Source organism: Malaclemys terrapin, chromosome 23 (genome assembly GCF_027887155.1).
Source record: "Malaclemys terrapin pileata isolate rMalTer1 chromosome 23, rMalTer1.hap1, whole genome shotgun sequence".
Classification (NCBI taxonomy): Eukaryota; Metazoa; Chordata; order Testudines; family Emydidae; genus Malaclemys; species Malaclemys terrapin.
Genome location: NC_071527.1, coordinates 4260422 through 4281541, shown reverse-complemented (window position 1 = coordinate 4281541; position 21120 = coordinate 4260422). Strand labels below are relative to the sequence as shown.

Genomic DNA, 21120 nt, shown 5'->3' with positions numbered 1-21120 from the left:
CCACCATTCTGGCTGAAGCCTGCTTAAAAACCAGTAACTGCTCCAGCATGGAGAGATTGCGTGGCCAGCAGGGAAGCCAGGGAAGATCAAAGCCCAGCACCAACTGCAAGAGCCTCTGTAACCCTACCTGCTTTTGGTCTGTTACTAGACTAGGTTCCCCATTGTCTAGTATACATCCCCATCTTATGATAATGACTGGCAAGCAATCATCAGTTGTTCATGCTTTCCAGTTTACTGCTGCTGGGAAGCAGAATTGCAGAACCCTAGAAATGCCAGTAAAAAGAAAGGACTCGCTGGACTGAAGTGTGTAACTTCGTAAGTAGTGGTTCAGGATTTGTGCAGGAGAATGGTCTGTTGTTTGCTGCAAGAGGTATTGAATGTCTAAACAAAAGAGGTACTGTATTTGCCTTGTGGACTAGAGCAGCTTCAGAGGATGTGGAGAAGAATAATCCAGAGTCCAACACACCTCCCAATTACCTGTTGGAATTTTTAAAGTTCAAGGAGGTTTGCACACAGAAACTGTTGCTCTTCATATTCTAGAGCAGGGGTAGGCAACCTATGGCACGTGTGAGCTGATTTTCAGTGGCACACACACTGCCCAAGTCCTGGCCACTGACCCGGAGGGCTCTGCATTTTAATTTAATTTTAAATGAAGCTTCTTAAACATTTTAAAAACCTTACTTACTTTACATATAACAATAGTTTAGTTATATATTATAGACTTATAGAAAGAGACCTCCTACAAACGTTAAAATGTATTACTGGCACACGAAATACATTTTAAGGGCAAACACATGGCTTTCTGCAGAGACCCACAGGACAGCTCTAAGCATTTGGCTGGAGGGGCTTATCCAATCAAACTCATTGATTTTTAAAGCCAGAAGAGACCATCAGATCTTTTATTCTGACCTGTATCACAGACAATAGAACTTTATCTAGTTATCTTTATATTGAGCCCTGGTATTTACTAAAATGTGCCTTTCAGAAACGCATCCTATCTTGACATCAACAGACGGAGAATTGACCACTTCCCTCAGAAGTTTATTTTAAGGTGTTTCCTTCATGCGCTGCCTATTGTGGTTTGTTAGTACAGAAGAATGGAAATGGTCCGAGCATCAGGTGTTGAATAGCATGTTGTAAGAGGTCAGTGAACTATGCTTTCAAGCTCTCCTACTTAAGCGTTTGCTGTCTGGACAAAGGAGGACAGGCATAGTAAATGAATGTGTCATGAGAGTTTAAACTAGGCCAGGGTTTGTAGCTTGTCAGCAGAGATAGGAGCAAAATGGCTTATCTCACACTCAAAGAGAAATGTGCTTTGCAAGGAGATATTTAGGTCAGTTTCTTCCTCTAACGAATGTTTGCCATGTGATCATCTTCCCTTTTGCCTTTATTAACCTCTCTGAGGTTGGTGTTAAGAGAACTTGCTGCAGAAATAAGTAACTTCTTTCCTTCTGGGGAACTTGTTTTGAGGGAAACACGATGCATTGAATAATCTGTTCTATTAGGTTTTAGAATTAAGGTTTCATCAGAACGGCTTCTAAAAATAAATCTGTAAAGCTTTAAAATCCAAAGGGAGGATGTGTGAGGATTGTGTTCTGTAAATAGGCTTCTGTAGAGCAATGGATAACGTTTTCAAAAGTTCCCAAGACTCATTGAAAGCAAGACTTAGGCTTTTAAGTGCCTAAATTACTTTTGAAAATGGACTTCAGAAGCACCTAAGTGACTTGGGAGCCTAAGACTTTACTCCTAGTGACTACATCTCCTCCACTGTAAGGTAAACTATGCTGAAAGCTGTCTCTACAGTCCTGTAGAAAATCAGTCAAGATCTCTCTCCAGCTGCTGTGGATGGTTGACCTGACCTACCTGCGCAATGGCAAGCTTGTACTCTGGTAGCTCACATCCATTGTAGTCAGTGACCCACTATAAGACAGAACAGTCCTGGCCAGTTTGGGATCACTTGCATATCAACAGTCACCTGTTTAGCCTCTCTGCCCTGTTCTGGCAAATTCCCTTGGTATTTGAGTTTTTCAAACTGTTCTGTAGGATGTGCTTGCATTTGTTGCTGGCTTTTATACACCAACGGAGAGAATGTTTGTGTCGGTGGTGGCTGCTTAAGGTTCTAGTATAAAATCATTTGCAGCTCTTGTTTTGAAAGAGCAATAAAGAAGACAAGTCACATGCTCACATAACTAAGATGGGTAAAACTTTGATCTAGCCTCAGGGCCGCCCACAGGATTCAGGGGGCCCCTTCCATAAAAAAAAGTTGCAATACTATAGAATATTATATTCTTATGGGGGCCCCTGCAGGGCCTGGGGCAAATTGCCCCACTTGCCCCCCCCTCTGGGCGGCCCTGTCTAGCCTTGAAGATGAGTGCCCATCTAGGAGGGAACTGCGTATGCAAACTAGCAACTAAGTCTAAGGCAGAACTAACGTGCCCTTGGTCTAAAAGAATCCCTTTGGCATCAAGTCTTGCTGATGCTACATCCGATCGTTTGATCTTGGTGGTGCTGCTGAAATTGCTGCAGACTGTGGTAGTTTCCACATCGTTGGATCAAGGTGATAATTTCATCTAACTATTTTAATGACCACACTTGGTCAGAAATGTAGCTGCCGCAGCAGAATGCCGCGTAGTGACAGCATTCATATCTGTAAGGGATGTGGGCCTCTGTGGAATTCTGCTGCTTTTAAGACAAGAAGAGTATATAGCATGTGTAACCCCCACACCTCCTGGGTGTGGTGTTCTGTCTCATCCAGGAGTGAGAGAGAGAAGAATAAGTCAGTCAGTCTGCGCTACAGCCTTAGCTAATAGCCAGTTGGCTTTTAGCCCAAGCACTAAGCTTCAGAGGTCCCAGGTTCGATCCCACCCGCCGCCAACTGGGGTCTGTCAGCATTGCACATGTATCAAAACAATAGCTTTCAAACTAGGATCATCACTTGTCTGGTCCTCTTGTGCCTGCAGAGTTGGACGAGGTGATGATCCATCGGAGGATTATTTTTTCCCTTGCAGAACAGGTGAAAGCTAAAGCATTGCACCAAAATATTGCAGCCTTTGTACGTGGCAAATGAAATCTGACGTGCTTTTCGAGGCACTGAAACAGACCATCTGAACTTCTGTAGGCCCTCACCTAAGGTGAGCAAATGTGCGTGATAGTCCCGTGAAGAGCAAACTCCTAATTTGTCTAAAGTGGCACTAGCAAATTTCACTGAGCGCCACGAGGTGCATAGAGCTCACAGAACACTGTTTACTCTGCATTAATCTGTTGTTCTAGAAGAAACAATTTAAAATCTTGAGCATATTTGAGTAGATATTTGAGTAGGGTTGTCTTATCTACAGAAAAGGAACGGTGCCATTTCAACTGAGCAAATTGCTGTGAATGAGCTGAAGTCTGTCTGTTTTTTGTTTTTTGTTTTTTGTTTTTTTTAACATCAGCTACGTGTTAGCTGTGCTGGCTTGTTCAGAATGGAATGCATGAACTGTAGTTATGCTTTGAACACCTTAACTTTGGCACAAATTCACTTAATGTTAACATCCAACTAGCATTTTCCTTGTATGCCCACATTAAGATGGAATTTAGGAAGATAACATTGCCAATATATGGCATTGTCCTAGGAGCAAAAATACCCTGTTAATATATAACAGGCTTTGAGGACATTAAGTGCTTTACATACCATGCTTCGATGTTATCAGGACTTGAATATATCATTGGGATTTTTTTTAAGTTGACATGTTAATATTTAGGGATGCTTTCATCTGAAACTCTGCACCCAACTCTGGCACAGAAAGTGGTCGTGACTGGCTATTTAGTGGTCCTGACTGGCTTTTTAGTGCATTTAGAAGAGCATTCTGATGCATGGTGATGAACACGATCTCAATCCTTAAACCACAGCCCCATAGTGTAGGATGTGTGGTTGCACATAAAGGAATTTCCATTCTTTCCTGCTTCCACATTGTGGTTTCATTGTTTGTAAGTGTCACAATTCAGGGCAACCGCTGAATGTGTTTCCCTTCTGTGATCCATCAAGGGCACCCACTCTAGTCTCCTGGGTCCTCAGCTGTCAACTCTCTGCGGGGGCGATCCATGTCTCTCTCCCTCCTGACCAGGGTTTCTCCAGGCTGCACCGTTCCTTGCCTACACTGTGACCATTCCCAGCAAGCCAGACTGCCTAAAGAGGCCAGTGTTTGCTCTTTACTTTCTGTTTGAAGGCTGTGAACAATGTTGGCCAGCAGTTATGAGTTACCACAGAGCTCTTTATAAGCAAGCACATTGCTTCTTAAGGTAACAGCATTATAGAGAAAACATTTAAAAACAACCCAAACACTACATGCATGCTAATAAGCTTACCAGAGGTCACCCATCAGTCTTATGGGGCCTCTGTAGGCCAAAGTCCTTCCAGACCTTCCCAGGAAGGATTGTGGACCCTCCTTAGACAGAAGGTCCTGTCTGTTTGCTGGATCAGAAAGAAGGCCTTGAGTCAGTTTAAACTACGGTTGTTTACCCAAAAGTGCTTTCTTTATCTGTTGGTCTCTGGATAATCTAGTTTGAACTAGTATATGTGAGCCTCTCCAGGAGGTAGTATCCTTCTCTGAGGGGTTTACAATCTGGTTGAGTTGCCTTAATCACCACCTGCTGGTTTTAGTTCTTGTAAGAGCTGTAGTACGTCGCTTCTCGGCTCTCTGTGAGCTGAGGGGTGAAAACATTATCTACTCTCTCAACCCCCAGAGTAGAACACACAAGCCATTCATTTAAAACAATGGACCCCAAAGATGGGGTTGAAATGTCTGTCACAAGCATCGCTAATCTTGGAGCTGGCACCAGAAATTGCAAGAACGAATGTCCATGTTGATTAGTTTCTCTAGGTAGTCTGCTCACCCCCCCCCCCCTTCTTGTTTTAAGTTCCCAAGGGGTTTATTTTCTGTGTTCAAGCAGGCTTTTTGTAAATCAGGTCCACATGAAATCATCTATTTCTAATGTTTGGTGAAGCCCTTTTAAAGCAGGGGAAGGGCTGTATAAATTCTAAGCGTGCTGCTGTTGTGCTTTAATCTGTCTGTTACAAGTTGCTTGTTCTATAGTCCATACTGTAGCCGCTCATTTTATTTCTCCCTAATTCATGCAGTCTCCGTGTTTGATGTGTTCTTGTCCTAACTATGCCTTTTTCCCTTCTTTTTTGCAGTTAACGTGACCTATTCTAAGGATTCCCCCTCCAGTCAGAGGTCTTCCACCATGGCACCTGGCAAGGAGCGGAAAATATTATATGGTAACACTCCACACTTGTGTGCATGTTAGGAACACAGGAATTGCTATACAAGATCAGACCAGTTGTCCGTTTAGTTCAATACTTCGTTTCAGGCCAGTGATTGGTACCAGACTCCTTAGAGGAAGAGACAAGAATTCCCATAATAAACAATTACAAAATAGTTACAGGCAAAGTCCTTTCCTAACCTCACGCAATTTCCATCCTCCTCCTGTGAATGGGCAAGGTTATAGATTGGAAACCACTTAAAATGGGAGAACCAAGGCTGGGATTTTTTAAGACCCTAAGGGAAGTAGGTGGCCATATCCCATTGAAATGTCATGGGGTTTGGGTACCCAACTCTACGAGGCTTCTTTGGAAATCCCAGTGCAAATTCTTCCCTCTCTTAATCAGAAGGAGACTGTGACTGAATCCAGTCTTCAACATTATTTGCATGCTACTTCCAGTAGAAAGCAATAGGTTTTGAGATTCCATGAAAAGAGTGTAACAAAACTCTAGACAGATGGGACTGTCTACCTGGTCTGGTTACAATCTTTCCAGTTAAGTCATGTCGTCATTGCCTGTGAACCAGTTAGTGAAAGCAGTGGATAAAAGAGGAGAAACCAGACAGTAACTTTAAATCCTGCTTCCTTAGTCTAATTAGAGTAACATTGGTCTGGGTTATGAACAGTATTTGCTTTGGATAGTCACAGTTGGGTGCAATTCACTTTTAGCCCTGAGCGTCCCAAAATGCTTCTGGTATTGTAGCGCCCTGCCTCGGACTTGCACACGGCCAGCATGCTCCTTGTATGCTGTACAGCTTTGATCCAACCACTTGGAATCCAACAGCCTGACAGCAGTTATCCCAGACAGTTTTGTCTTTACCAGACTTGGTTAATGTTAGGAGGTGATCGCAGCACACCCCTAGTCCCGAACTTCCCTAGATCCATGCGCTCTGCAGTCTCCACCCCTCTTCAAAGGAATAAGATCTGTTTGTTCTTTTAATGAGACAACCGTTTCAACCTGTGCTCCGCGGACCCCTGAAGATGCGCAGACTGTCTAAGATTTCCAAAGGGGTCTGCACCTCCATTCAAAATTTTTTAAGGGTTCGCAAATGAAAAAAGGTTGAAAACCGCTTCTGTAGTACAGACACAGCGATGTTGGTTTCGATTAATAGTAACACAAGTTTATTAACAAAAGAAGATAGGATTTGAAGTGAGCTCAGGTATATGATAAAGTGAGAAATGGTTACAAGCAAATAAAAGTGAAAACATTAAGTCTAAAACTTAATCTAGCAAGTTTTGGTTCAAGGCTTAGTTCAAGGTGGCCTCTCTCACCCATAGTTTTCCAGCAAGATGGTGACTGACCCTCTCCGCAGTCAAGATCTCTTTCAGAGGCCTAAAGGTGCTGGTGCCTTTTTCTGCTTAGCTGAAAGAGAAAACTTGGGGTTCTCTGCCCCTTCCTTTTATAGTCTATTGAATCTCTGAAGTGGATTCTTCTGAAGTAAAGTTTCACCAAGCTCGGAGGAAGGGGACATAGAGTTTGGTAGAGCATGGAGCTTCCTTCACCTTCTTCCCTCCCTATTGTGTTTGCTAATGTGCGGATTGTTCTGTTTCCTGCCATCTCCCCCCCTGCTGTCTTGATGATCCTGTTTACTACTTATCTGTACACTGAGGTAAACACATTCCTTTGTTTAGGATTGATCTCTCTGAGCAGAACATGTGCATCATACGGGGGAATTCACAACTTTCCATATCCTGTTGCTACCATATTTCACCATATTATTGACCAGGGAATTAGTAGGTTTCAAATGATACCTCACAAGGCATATTTTGTACAAAGATTGTTACGGTACTTTGTAGGGTGTTAGTAAAGGGGTTCTTTGGGTCACTCACAGGTAGAACTAAGATTTTCTGGCTGGCCTGTTTTGGTATGCCTTACACCTTTGAGATTAGCTGTTCCAGATGGATGAAAATTGTGGCTCAAGCCAGTTCTCAGGCTGTCACTTCCCAGCACCATTAAGCAACAGATGGACTGTTCATATAACTTCCTTAGTTTGGTTGAACTAGCTGAGCAAGATATTGTGCAACCAAAGCTACTAAGAAAAGAAACACACACAGGTGCTGTTGCTTTAAGTCTATTTTATACACAGATCTGCTGGCAGGCCAGTCAGGTATTTAGGAGGCGGGGAAATGAGGAGGAACAACCAGCTTCAGTTTGCTTTGATGATGCAATTGTAGGAGCCCGAACCTGGCTTTTACTTCTCTGGTTATAAATGGTTACTTTGGCTCTTAGTAAAGGAGGCAGGATTAAGTTGGATGCTGCTTTTCCTGCTCTGAAGCAAAAGCATAATGCCAGGAGGTGGTAGCCAGAGTGAGTATAACATATGGGATGGAATTGGCTTTTTGTTCTCGGCTGGTGCTGGGGGGAGTGGAATGGAGTTAAAGGACTTGATGTCAAAGTTGTTGGGAGTTGTAATTCTGTCACGGGACTGATCCCGTTTACCTGATTTAGAGCCTAAAATTAGATACTGTCCAGAGAGTTCAGCACAACTGAATGTCTGCTGTGTGCTCTCCCTCGGATCTTGGGAGTCAGGAAAATGATCCTCTAGTCTCCTTTAATGTCTCTTACTCCTTCCAAAGATCTAAAAAACTGTGCATTGTGCCTTCCTGAGGCTGAATTCAGTGCATTAGCAGCATCTTCTAGGGCAGGGGTGGGCAACATCTGGATTGTGAAACTGTATGGAGGGCCAGGTAGGGAAGTCTGTGCCCCCCCCAAACAGCCTGGCTGTCCCCTATCTGCCCCTTCCCACTTCCTGCCCCCTGACTGCCCCCTCAGAACCCCCAACCCATCCAACCCCCCCTGCTCCTTGTCCCCTAACCTCCCCCTCCCGAGACCCCCTGCCCCTAACCGCCCCCCAGGACCTCACCCCTTTTCCACCCTCCCCCCACCCCTCCGCCAGCCCCTTTCGGAATGTGGCCCTGTGAACATGGGCGGGGGACTCAGGACGAGCAGAGGCAGCCGGAGAGAAGCAGCGGTTTCCCCTTCAAAGCGCCGCTTCTCTCCGTCCAGCTGCGCGGCCGCCCGGTGCTCCACCTGAGTCCTCTGCCTGCGTTCCCCATGCTTCTGCCACCCGCACCGCCCGCCTGCTCCCCTGCCCCCGCAGTGCAGCCCCTCCCCCCCCACGGGGGGTGTGCCGGTGCTGAGCTGCCCGAGTGCCCGGCCCTGGGGCCCCCTGTTGGGGGGCCCTGTCGGGGCACCCTGTGTTCACCCCTGAGCTGTGCCACCCGGCGGAGCCAGCCACACCCCTGCACTGCCAGCACAGCGAGCTGAGGCTGTGGGGGAGGGGCTGGGGCCGGCCGGGAGCTCAGGGGCCGGGCAGGACAGCCCCGCGGGCTGGATGTGGCCCACGGGCCGTAGTTTGCCCACCTCTGTTCTAGGGGCTTAAACTGAACTTCCAGGCATGAGGCAAAAGATGGTTGGGTTTTTGGACCGGGCTAAGGTTTGTTAAAATGAAGGAGTGGAAGGGGAGTACCTATAGGTGTTGGGCCACCTGAGTTGCACTTACTGCGAAATCCCAGCAGCAGCGAAGTAGTAATTTCATTTATTCTATTGGTAATGATTTGTTAAGGTGCCGAGAGCTTGGGCAGGCAGCTTAATATTTGAAATAAAAAATAAACTTGCCTCGCTCGCATGTGAACACGAGAGCTGGAGAACCCAGTCTCATTGCAGTAGCTTCTTCATGTGGATTTGCTGCTCCACACGTTTCATTCGTCCAGGTGTTTGAAAAAAACCCAAAACCGCCTACCCACCAATCCTGGCAAGGGATGGCAGTGGGGCTAGAACATTCGCTTTCTGCTTTGCCTATGGCACTTGCAAGTTCCATTTTAAACTGGCCACGTTCCTAGCATCATTTCAGCACAGTGACTCCTCCCTTGTTTTACACGTGGCTTTTTGTAAATCCAGAAGATGTCTCTGAAGACCATGAGGAGGTCATCAGCACGGTCTACAGCAGCCCAGTCCCGCAGGAGTCTCCGGAGTCCAATGATGAACCATTCACCACCTACTTTGATGAGAAGATCCCTATCCCTGAAGATGAAAAGGTCAGTGTGGCTGGGCCCCAGACTTAGCAAGCTCACCTTGGTGGGGAAATGGCTTTAATAGAAGTGGTAGTTACCTAGATGACTTGTTTCCCTTTGTGGGCGCTGGGTCCCTTTTCAGTTTAAATTGAGGCATTGGGTAGGAGAGCTGGCTGCTTGTTTCTAACTATGGAGAGCTATGTTGAGAAGGGGATGAGGTGTCTGCCGTGCTTGCATGGGATTCAGTGACCCAACTAAAACAAAATGAGTGACTGTCAGCAAACTAACACAAAGCAAGTGACTGCCAGGTTCACTACCTGCTGTGGATGCCAGTTACCCACATGGCTATTGCTGCATTCAGAGTAAACAGGTCAGCAAACACTGCTCCTGCTGCCTCTATCCAGGTTGGCAGACTTTTACAGAACCTTCAAAGCATTTGTCTGTTTCAAGTGAATGCACACTCCTAATGAGGATGGGCGTAGCACTCACCCCAGAGCCACATTGCTGTCTTTAGTTATGTTTCCCAGGACAGCAGTTTCTGCTTCTGCTAAAGATTGGAGAGACGTCTAGCGTGTGATTCCCAGGTGGAAATTGGCTTTGCTCTTACCAAGAAAAGCAAGTCAGGATAGCTGTTTCCGTGCTAAGCTGGGCCCACCAGCATAATGGCTGAGCCATATGCCCTTCACAAGGAGCTCTGTATGGGATGCAGTTGCTGTCTTCTCTGTAAAGAGCAGGCAAGCCAGCACTTGTCAGAGGATCGTATGCAAAGTTAGCTTGATCTCCTCCCCCAGCTAAAGTGCTGGTGACCCTGAAGGTCTCAAAATAAAGAAGGGCTGCACTTTGGAATTCAAAATAAAGAGAGATTGATAAGAGAATGAAGAGATCTTGCCAGGGGTTGGTTGTTTCGCTGGTAGCTAAAAAAGCTTGTATGCCCCTCTTACCAATTTTTTTTTTGTCTTAAAAATGGGCCGGTTCCTGGAGGCTGTGCTCTGTTTTGTTTGGAATCAATGCCAATCTTTGGTGCAGAGCGGAGTCTTAACGTCTCAATCTTCTCTTCCATTTTAAAGCACTCATGGTTTAGCTTCCGCAAACTCTGGGCCTTCACAGGGCCAGGTTTTCTCATGAGCATCGCCTACCTGGATCCAGGCAACATCGAGTCGGATTTACAGTCAGGCGCTGTCGCAGGGTTTAAGGTCAGTGTGAAGCTTTCCAAACTGTGACGCAATTTTATGCTGTACTTCCAGGCCCACCACCTCTCCTAGCAGGTGCCTAGCGCAGCTGCCGGATGAAGGCGCTGAACCAGTGTTGGGCTAAGTGCCAAAGGCCTCATCAGTGCTGTTGTGCTGAAAGGTTTGGCCAAACTCCCTACTGCAAGGGGTCTAAAGGTCTGCTTCCTGCGTTGCTTGGAAGTTACCCTCTTGGATGGGTTAGGGGCTCTGGGGGGGGGCAGGAAGTGGGAGGGGGTGGATAGGGGGCGGGGCCAGGCTGTTTGGGGAGGCACAGCCTTCCCTACCCGGCCCTCCATACAGTTTCGGAACCCTGATGTGGCCCTCAGGAGAAAAAGTTTGCCCACCCCTAGTTTAGCAGATCTTAGGCTTGCAGTATACCTGAGAGTGAAACCGGGCAACAAAATGGCTTGCAGGTTTATTTGCATGCAACCCCTTGTATATGTCAGTGCCAGGCTTATAAAACCAAGCATGGAATCTCAACAGGACTGCACTTCCAAATGGATCGACTGTGTTCCTGGCTCCTATTAATAAGAAGGCCTGTGGAGGGAACTATAACATCAGGAGACCCAGACGTTCTCCAGTGCAAGTCCTGGCTTGTTCATCTGCCTCCGAAGCATCTCATTACTCAAGGTTACTTACCTCGCGTTGTTGCATCTCTTTCAGCTGCTTTGGGTTCTGCTGCTCGCCACGATCATTGGTCTCCTCCTGCAGCGTCTGGCAGCAAGGCTGGGAGTGGTGACAGGACTGCACCTTGCAGAAATGTGTAACCGGCAGTATCAAAAGGTGGGGGACTTAAAGGTCTTTAGATTCGAAATAGTGACTCTGGATGCTGTTCCCGTGCACTGGGCTGCTTAGAGATCTGAGATCTTAGTCATGTCACTGAAATAAAGCTTTCTGAATGGCTGGGACCCAGGAATGTTGAGGAATTGAAATTCCAGGAAGGGCTGAGAGGGGGGGAAAGAGCAGACATGGAGCCTCCACTTCCAGACAGTGCCTTCAAAATGGTTCTGAACTGAAGGGCTTGGGGATGGTACAGGTGACACCTCTTTTGGTCTCCACTGTTGGTTCAAAACTGGTGTGAATGGCGCTTCCTCCTTTGTCTGAGAGCTAGTCTACACTAGAATCGCTACAGTGGCACAGCTGTACCGATAGCACTGCTAGTGCAGAGTCTCTGTTCCAATGAGAGAGAGCTTTCCCGTCGCTTAGCTACCACCACTCGGGGAGTTGGAGTAATTAAGCCAATGGGAGAACTTCTTCCACCAACATAGTGCTGTCCACACCAGCACTTAGGTTAGTGTAACTTACGTCACTCAGGGGGTGGTTTTTCCAAACCCTTGAGCGATTTAAGTTATACCGAAGTAAGAGCCAAATACATCTCTTTAGGGAAAGAGTTCTTGCTCTTCTGCATGCAAAGCAATAAGGGTCAGTAGAGACACGGTCCATCTCCAAAGCCCTTCATTGTGTGTGTGACAACTCTTCCTTTTGTACAGCAAAGCACCATGGGTTCAAAGAAAAGCCTTGCCTTGGTGGGGAGAGGTGTGTGTGTGTGTGTGTGTGTGTGTGTGTGTGTGTGTGTGTGTGTAAAAGCACCCTTGGCTTCCCAGTGACTAGTCTGAAAGGTGGATTGTTGCTGGGCAGTGGCTGGGGGATGAAAGGAAAGATTAGACATGAAGCCCAAGGGTGGATTCAGTGCATCCTCTAAAGGGATAACAGTAGTTTAAATGCCCTTGCTGAGTTTACATTGGTCTTACTCCAATTTCTAAACTGAGGATCTTGTGGGTATGTGTCAGTTTGTGACTCGCTGTCTCAGGCAGTCCACACCCCTCTTGTGGTTCATGTGAATGTTACTATTGATCAGCATATGTTAAATCCGCCTCTAACGGTGGTGTTTTATTTCTAAAAAATAGACTTGTGAAGTTCACTTTTGCACAATGCCCATGTAGCTGAGGATTTCGGGATTGACTTCTGCAATGGCCTGTCGTTGAAAGCACACAAACCCTGCCGTTCTGATACTTGGCAAACAAGTGCTAATGTTACCCCAGATTTAGCACTAACAAAGTCTCTAGATCTGGCACACGCTAGCTTCCTTTGATATAGGCTTTATAATACAACTTTGCACACATGTTTGAGGGTGCTGATGTACTTTCCAAACATGAAACCTCACAGCATGCCTGCCTACCATGAGGTTGGTGGTATTGTTCCCATCTAGAAGGGAGAGACTGGGGCACAGACGTTGAATGATTCTCCTGTCGTCTCACAAAATTGGCGGAGTCAGGCATAGAACCAGGAGTGTCCTGACTCCCTAGTCCCCTGTTCGAACCACTGAATCGGGTTTCCTCTTCAAATGACTGGAGAGATTTAAAACTAGCACGGGGGGTTATGAAGAAAGAACGTGCATTACCGTTGGCTGTTGAGGAAATGCTCATGGTTGTGTAAGCTTACGGTTATGACTTACTGTTCAGCTGAAAATGAGTAAAGCCATCCAGTGGAAAACATGGATCTCCCCTTAACCAGTATTTCCAGTAATCTTACACAAACCAGTTTGAAGGGACTAAGTCAGACAATCAAGGCCATAAGGTTGGGTTGTCCATTTAAAAACCCCTCCCCTCCCCCCCCCATTAATCCCTCATAAGAAAAGTCACGACAACTTGATTACATTTCTGTTGGGAAGGCATTTTGGGGTGTTGATTTAAACCTGTCACCAATGCACACCTGCCAGTCTTGCCGCTCATGTGCTGCAGTAAACACATCTGTCTAGTTTCACGATCCAAACTGAGCAAGGAGCAGAAAATAAACTGTAAAAGTTGCAGCGCAGAAGGTCTTCAAAACTCGTGTTAGCAATGTAAAGGCCTGATCCAGTATATACTGAAGTCATGGGTGTCTTCCGTTGACTTCTGTGCTGAAAGAGAAGATGGGTTTCCTAAACCCACATAAGTCTGGCAGGAAGTTGGGGAAAAGAAACTTCCCCCTGTAATAGTCTATTCGTTATTTCTGGTTTTAATTCCAAGTATCTGAAGCTCAGTGTTTGTATCTAGGTCCCTCGAATTATGTTGTGGCTGATGATTGAACTCGCTATCATTGGGTCGGACATGCAAGAAGTTATTGGCTCAGCGATCGCGATAAACCTCTTGTCTGCTGGGAAGTAAGTTGGCTTTTATCGCTTGAGAGAAACAGGAAATGAATGTCATTCTCCATCTCTAGTGTTTATCAGCTGCCCATATCCCATTAGAAAACAACACACTTTGTGCCAAAAAGGACTGTTTTATTTCCTGTAGTTGAGAATCTTAGCAGATCACTGCCCTGTTCTGCTCAGCAGGGTATGAGCTTCCCTCTTTGTATTGTGTATTACATAAAAAGTATTTTGAGATTAAAGGCTTTTAAATAAAATGGGCATGTCTGAGCCCACAATTGGCACCAGCCATTGCTGATGTGACACATTGTAGAACTGTAATAAGCTTCCCCTTGGCTTTTAGACCTCATGTTAAACCAGAACCTTACCATGGCTTGCTGTGCAGAGAAATGTAGGCATGGCTTAAGGTGGAACTCTTATCTGAACTGTTTATGTAGAAAACAGGCTTAGTCTCATGCCCAAAGTAACCAAGCAGCTTGTCAGATTACAAATAAAACCTTGAGATAAGTGTTCAATAACAGCACACAAAAAGTGGCCATGATCCCTGCCCGGAATATAGGGAAGCTTGGACTGACATGGCTAGAAGAGCTGGTAAAAGCACTATTCAAACTAAGCCCTGTTGTTCTGTTGCAGAGTCCCTTTGTGGGGTGGAGTGCTCATAACCATTGCTGACACTTTCATGTTTCTCTTCTTGGACAAGTATGGTAAATTCCTTTTTTTTTCCTTTTAATTATTTTTAATGTCCCATGAAAGTACATGTAACAGATTAAATCTGACAGCTGCCCCCTCAACATTATGCCTGAGACGTGTCCTCCAAAACTTGTTAATGGCATGTTTCTTCCACAGGCTTGCGAAAACTGGAAGCATTTTTTGGCTTTCTTATTACCATCATGGCGCTTACGTTCGGATATGAGGTAATTCTCACTTGAACGTCTTGGAGCTTTACTTAGCAATTAGAGTGACACTCCCTCTCCCCCTTCTTTCTGTCGAACTTGTGTCTTCATTCTCTCCTCTCAAACGTTTTAGAAACCAGACAATCTAATTACTTCCTCTGATTTTTGTCTTCTTCTGCCAGGCCCTCGTGAAGTCTCCTTTGCCCGTGACCCCAATTCTGGAAAGCACTTTAAGCCAGGGCTTAAAATTAAGCATATCAGAGCTGATATCCTCCCCCCCCCCAAAAAAAAAAAAAAAAAAGTTTTTCCCATGCAGCTTTTTGAGTTTTTAGTCAAAAACCAAAAGATTCTGGTTCAAAAAACCCAAATTTTCCATGGAAAGCGGTTTCATTGGAAAATTTTAGACTAGTTCTAAAACACATGCTTTAATGCTCTCCTAGAGTTTTTTTTTTTTTTTTGCGGCACTTTAACTGCCCTGGGGTTCTATTTGCTTCCTGGCTCAAAGCTGGTTGGCACTGGTCTAGAAGGTTAGACCTGCCCAAGAATTGTTAGCTGTTTATCTGCCTCCAAAAAGCTACCAGGGGGTGTACAACACTCCTCTTTCAGTGCTAGTGGGTAACCAATATCTGAGTTTTTTAAAGGGGGGAGCTATTACCAAATTACTGCAATTTTTAGGTGGGGCAAATTTGGGGCCTTTCAAGTTGGCCATCTAAGCAACTGTGTGAACGCTGCCAATCCAGAGGTACTAGTGGCTCTCTTGTGTCTGTGTGCAGTATGTTACAGTAAAACCGGACCAGGGAAAGCTGCTGAAGGGGATGTTTATGCCTTACTGTGACAAGTGCGGTACCCCCCAGCTAGAACAAGCTGTGGGGATCGTGGGAGCGGTCATCATGCCACACAACATGTACCTGCATTCTGCTTTAGTCAAGGTAAGAGAGGGGCGAGTCCTGTGTTCCTTCTGGTTTGCTCTTCAGAAGTACAATGAGACTTTAGAATGTGATCGTGAGGGTTGAGAGGAAAGCGCCTTGCAAGGCCTGGTATGTTTGAATAGCTGTGACTGCCCTTTTCAGAGTGGGTGACGTCAAGGAAGTCCGTAGCAAAACTCCCATTGATTTGAGTGACTGCAGAGTTAGTCCAAAGTCAGTGGGAGTTTTACCTCCGACAAGCGAATGCCGATGCTGAGCGCCTTTGAAAATCCCCTCTATAGTAGCAGTTCCCGTAGCCTTTGCGGAGAACTCTCCATACTTTGGAATCAGTTCAGTAAGCTGATTCTGATGGTAACTGTGCTATGTAAGTTTTCAGAATTAGAATATGCCATGTGCACCTGATAAAGAAATACGGTATCTCTTACGTAATAGGGTAAATTGAATAAATTGGCTGAACACGCGTTAACTATGTGTTTGCGTGACAGAACCTGGGGTCTAAATGAACACTTGGCAAACCCCTTAAACCATATTTCAGACATCTGAACAGTGTTTCCCAGTCTCTCTGCCTTGTGGGATTCATCCATATTTGATTCTACTGGGGACAAGATGACAAACCCAGGCTAATTTTAAAGCTGAAGGCCATCAGTCTGTCCTGCAAACAAGATGGGCTTTTTTCTCTTTCCCCCTCCCCACAGCAGCATATGTTTAGCGCTCAGGCTGATACCGTCCCTTAATTTACTAGCTCCTTTATCTTGGGGCACATCCCAGCATCCCAGCAGAAGGCTGAGCAGCCCCTGGGTGCCAGGGTAAGCTGGAAAGCATGTCCAGTATGGTGAGATTTCATTTGGAGCTGCAGTTGACCATGGGGAAATCCAGTCTGCCGGAGCAAAGTGCTCAAACAGGTGGTGTTGCTAGTGCATCCTGTGGATGGGTGCTTGTGTGAATGTGGCCAGCCACAGCCCCGCTTCTTCAAACCAGGCCCCTTTGCTCATTGTATGCACCCCACAGCGTTGTTGCATTAGCAGCTACTCTTGGCCAGCTGGTGTCTAATGTCTCATGCTGTTGACTGCTGTTTGTAAGGCCTAAAGAGGGATCCAGTCGTGAGCAGGGCTCAGCTCTTAGTATTTGCTGTCAGACAGGATAGACATATTCTGGCCAAAGTTCAGTAGAAATCCAGAGGCATCACCTGTTGGAGATACAGCTGGTTCCATCGACTAGAGGTTCTAAAATACTCTCTCATAATTGTCTTTAAACGCTTTCTCTCCAGTCGAGGCAGGTGAATCGTGCAGACAAGAAGGAGGTGCAAGAAGCCAATAAGTATTTCTTCATAGAGTCCTGCGTTGCCCTCTTTGTCTCCTTCCTCATTAACGTCTTCGTCGTCTCTGTCTTTGCTGAAGCTTTTTTTGGGAAGACTAATGAACAAGTGGTGAGTCTCTGGGGTTTGTTGGGAGTTGTGCACGTGTGTTGTGGTGATTCTGGATTACTGGGAGTCATATACACGGTGGGTATGTCGACACTGTAGTCGGGAGGTGTGATTTCAGCACATGTTGGCGTACCCTAGCTCGAGTAACAATAGCAATGAAGCCCAGGCAGGCAGTCAGCAGCATAGCTAGCCCTGCTCACCTGGGACCCCGGGTACCTACTCGGGGCTACCACCGCCCATGCTGCCACAGCTTCGCTGCTGGTTAGATCAAAGTTAGATCAGGTATGTCTGTGCATACTTGAGTCGCACCTCCCAGCTGCAGTGTAGACACACGCTGTGCACCTGGGTTAATAATAGCTACTGTGTTAACAGTGGGCCTAAGTGTTTCAAACACAGAGGGCCTGATTCTCTTCTACACTGCCCTGGCAGGCAGTGTAAAATGTAGGGGGGATAGCTCAGTGGTTGGAGCATTGGCCTGCTAAACCCAGGGTTGTGAGTTCAATCCTTGAGGGGGCCACTTAGGGATCTGAGGCAAAAATCAGTACTTGGTCCTGCTAGTGAAGGCAGGGGGCTGGACTCGATGACCTTTCAAGGTCCCTTCCAGTTCTAGGAGATGGGATATCTCCATTAATTATTATTATTTATTATTATATTATCTGATCTCGCCCTAGCCTGCAAGATGCACCCAACACATTAATGCTAATGCATTTCATCTGCCCAGCGCCTCCACCCCAAACTCTACCAGCCGTGGTTTCTGCTCTCTGAAATCTGTTTACAAAAATGAAACTTCCTAAACTGTCTTGTCCTCTTCTAGTACAAAGTCTGCACAAACAGCAGCAGCCCCCATGCCGGACTCTTTCCAAATAACAACGAAACCTTGGAAGTGGATATCTACAAAGGGGTGAGTGGCTTTATAGTGAGGTCAGGCAGGGTGGTCTTATCTGAATGATCCCCCTTAACATCCTTGCCTGAGTTATATGCAGCTGCTGCTTCTGAATAAATGGAGACTATTCAAGGCTTGAACCTATAAGACTATAAGAGCTGTCCTGTTGGAACAGAACAGCGTTCCTTCCTGTCTAGGCCCGTGGTCAGTCTGGCGGAGCAGCTGGCTCCAAGAACTCTGCTTTTGACTGAGCATTTAAATCTAGGATTTAACACCTCGTGACTGGAAACCTTCTGTGTTTCAGGGGGTTGTTCTGGGATGCTACTTTGGGCCTGCTGCTCTTTATATCTGGGCAGTTGGGATTCTTGCTGCAGGTCAGAGTTCAACAATGACTGGGACCTACTCTGGGCAGTTTGTCATGGAGGTATGTGACTCTACAGCTGTGCCAGCTTATGGCTGTGTTTCCCCCCCTTCTCCTTGTAATCCCCTGAAGTTGAGATGGTCAGTGGAGGCCTAGTTTCCTTTCCTGGTCATGTAGTTTGCTGAAGGATCAGACTTTCCTGCTATTGACCCATGTACCAAACTCTTAGGTCCCCAATTCCCTTTGGAAAAGTCCAACCTAACTCAGGTTTCTTTAAGAGAAAAAACTCACCCTGTAGTAGATCATTCCCCTTCCCCCTGTTGCAGTTTAACTCTGTGGAATGTTGGTTTGTTGCAACAGCAGCTCTTCCGTTTCTCTCCCCGAAGGGATTCCTCAATCTGAAGTGGTCACGTTTTGCTCGAGTGATTTTGACCCGCTCCATTGCCATCACTCCAACTCTGCTGGTTGCCATTTTTCAAGACGTTGAACACCTGACTGGGATGAATGACTTCTTGAACGTTCTTCAGAGCTTACAGGTGAGCAGCTGTGCACTCGCAGCACGGGACTATTCCTTGGAGAGTCATGTCTAAGCATTAGCTATTAGTAACTCCTCGTTCCGAACCAACCTCTTAGTCACTACTAGTGTTGGCTTTAGGGCCTTCTGTTGGCCCACTTATGAACATTTCTGTAAGCTGGGTCCTGAGTGCAGAGAGCTCAAATATGGAGGGGAGCAGGAGGGACCTGTAAATAGCAGCAGCTGCCATCAGAATTGGGTTTTCCAGCAGCAGTGAATTTAGGATCTGCCCCTGATCTGTAGATGCTTGTGGACTGTGGCCAACATTGGTTACAGCAGTGGTTCTCAACCAGGGGTCCGGGGCCCCCTAGGGGGCTGTGAGCAGATTTCAGGGGGTCCGCCAAGCATGGCCAGCGTTAGACTCGCTAGGGGCGCAGGGCAGAAAGCCGAAGTCCTGCTGCATGGGACTGCAGCCTGGGGCACCAAGCCCCACCACCTGGGGTTGAAGCCAAAGTCTGAGCAACTTAGCTTCCGAGTGCCCCCTGTGGCGTGGGGCCCTGGGCAATGGCCCTGCTTGCTACCCCCTAACACCGGCCCTGGCTTTTATATGCAGAAAAAACAATTGTTGTGGCACAGCTGGGCCATGGAGTTTCTATAGCATGGTGGGAGGGCCTCAGAAAGCAAAAGGTTGAGAACCCCTGCGTTATAGAACAGATAAGTTACTTCTAGGCTCTTCTATGCCTCTTACTGAATTATTTGAGCACCACTTGAATATTTACAAAGAGCAAGAACCATATTTAAACAGGGTTACATTTATACCTCGTTATTTTTTATGACTTTTAAATGTAAATAAGTTTCCTGGCTGGTCCAGTTCTCCTCGAGTTTCCAGCTCTGCAACGACCTAGATATGTATTTATGGTGCCTTGTTCCTGTTGTAAAATGAGGAATGGGAACTGCCAAATTAAGTGCTCAGAGTAGAAGAACTTCAGCTTCTGATGGTTCTTGTCTGAAACTTGCTCCTCGCACTCCAGAGTGATACAGCCCATATCCCAGCATAGAAAATAACTCCTAGTTCAGCTGGACTACAGAGAGAGGAGGAAAAATACTGTGGGGTCTTGCTTCTATAAACACTTCTGGATTCTTTCACTGAAGAATCTCTCGGTTGAGGGGAGGTGGGAAAGCACCAGCTGTGGCTTTAAACTGTTTCCTATTCCTAGCCATGAGAGATCTTAGATGACACACTTTCGAAAGCTAAAGGGAAAAGTTTGGGTGTGTGTGTGTGTTTTTTTTGTTTTGTTTTGTTTTAATGCGAACAAAGTCCCAGCCCTAATCTCCTGCATCTTGTTGCCTTATTCCAGCTTCCCTTTGCTTTAATCCCAGTCCTCACATTCACCAGCCTGCATCCTGTGATGAATGACTTCGCCAATGGACTGTAAGTATGAAAAGAATCCCACCCACCTGACAGTTTCCTGATTTTAAAACCATTTGATTTAGCCCTGGATATGGATATCTATCTTGGGTGCTTGGTCCCAATAAATGTGATATCTGAGCACAACCTTTAATGTATTTATCCTCGCAACACCCTCTGAGGGAGGGGAGTTTTATCCCCATTTTACATATGGGGAATTGAGAGGCCAAGTGACTTGCCCAAGGTCACATGGGAATTTTGTGGCAAAGTAGAAGAACCAAGTCTCCCAAGTCCAAGCTGGCACCGCAACCACTAGGCCTTTCTTCCTCCTTCAGTACAGGGCTAACTGTTCACGAAAACGTGTGAATTGTTTTTATTCCCCAAACAGTATTAGAGTAGTTCTGCTTTTAAGCTTCTTATACATAGCCCAGTCTCCCCAAGACCTGTTTGACAACTCACTCTCCTTGGAGTGGTGCCCAATATGTCACTTCTAGAAACAGGTGTGTGTTTATTGCTTCCTGAGCGCTGTCTTGACCTCTTTTCTTGTCCCTTTTTCTAGTCTGTGTTTTTAGTCTAAAAGTAGCAACCCTATTAGAAAAGAGTCATTGCAGGTCAACGAAAGTTTCTATTCTGGTGACTACATTTTCAGAGTCTCGGCATTTACGTTACAAGAAGTGTTCCCTCCAAACACCAGGGCAAATAGGAACATCCCTCTCTCCCAAATGCCCCCGTAATCCCGTTTCTTTTGGCTTCCCTTTCAGAGGCTGGAAGATCGCTGGCGGTGTGCTCATTCTCATTGTCTGCTCCATTAACATGTATTTTGTGGCGGTCTATGTCACCGCACTGGGACACCTTGCCTTGTACGTGGTTGCAGCTGTTGTCTGTGTTGCCTACCTGTGCTTTGTAGCATATTTGGTAAGTATTGTTCTTCCACGCTCTTTGGCAAGACCATTGGTGTATAAAATTGTGATTCCGGTGATTATTGGGCTGAGGCAGCTTGTAGGCAGGACTGAGAAAATGAACTTGCTTTCCCAGGAGCTG

At 46.2% G+C, this 21120-nt stretch overlaps 1 protein-coding gene across 4 annotated transcripts in view; it reads left to right on the top strand.

Moving 5' to 3' along the window:
- The window catches only part of SLC11A2 (solute carrier family 11 member 2), a 35541-nt gene that overhangs the window by 5283 nt on the left and 9138 nt on the right, over nt 1-21120 (top strand). For 2 of the 4 annotated variants that reach the window (XM_054013255.1, XM_054013252.1), the window contains exons 2-15: nt 5174-5257; nt 9200-9336; nt 10380-10505; nt 11205-11324; nt 13577-13683; nt 14305-14375; nt 14518-14585; nt 15338-15493; nt 16758-16916; nt 17728-17814; nt 18101-18220; nt 18544-18693; nt 20030-20103; nt 20841-20994. In XM_054013255.1, coding sequence (XP_053869230.1) covers nt 5224-5257; nt 9200-9336; nt 10380-10505; nt 11205-11324; nt 13577-13683; nt 14305-14375; nt 14518-14585; nt 15338-15493; nt 16758-16916; nt 17728-17814; nt 18101-18220; nt 18544-18693; nt 20030-20103; nt 20841-20994 — 1563 coding nt within the window. In that variant the 5' untranslated portion in view covers nt 5174-5223. Of the gene's footprint in view, nt 1-5173; nt 5258-7493; nt 7607-9199; nt 9337-10379; nt 10506-11204; nt 11325-13576; nt 13684-14304; nt 14376-14517; nt 14586-15337; nt 15494-16757; nt 16917-17727; nt 17815-18100; nt 18221-18543; nt 18694-20029; nt 20104-20840; nt 20995-21120 lie in introns of those variants that run through there. The other 2 variants (XM_054013251.1, XM_054013253.1) reach the window with 2 other exon arrangements.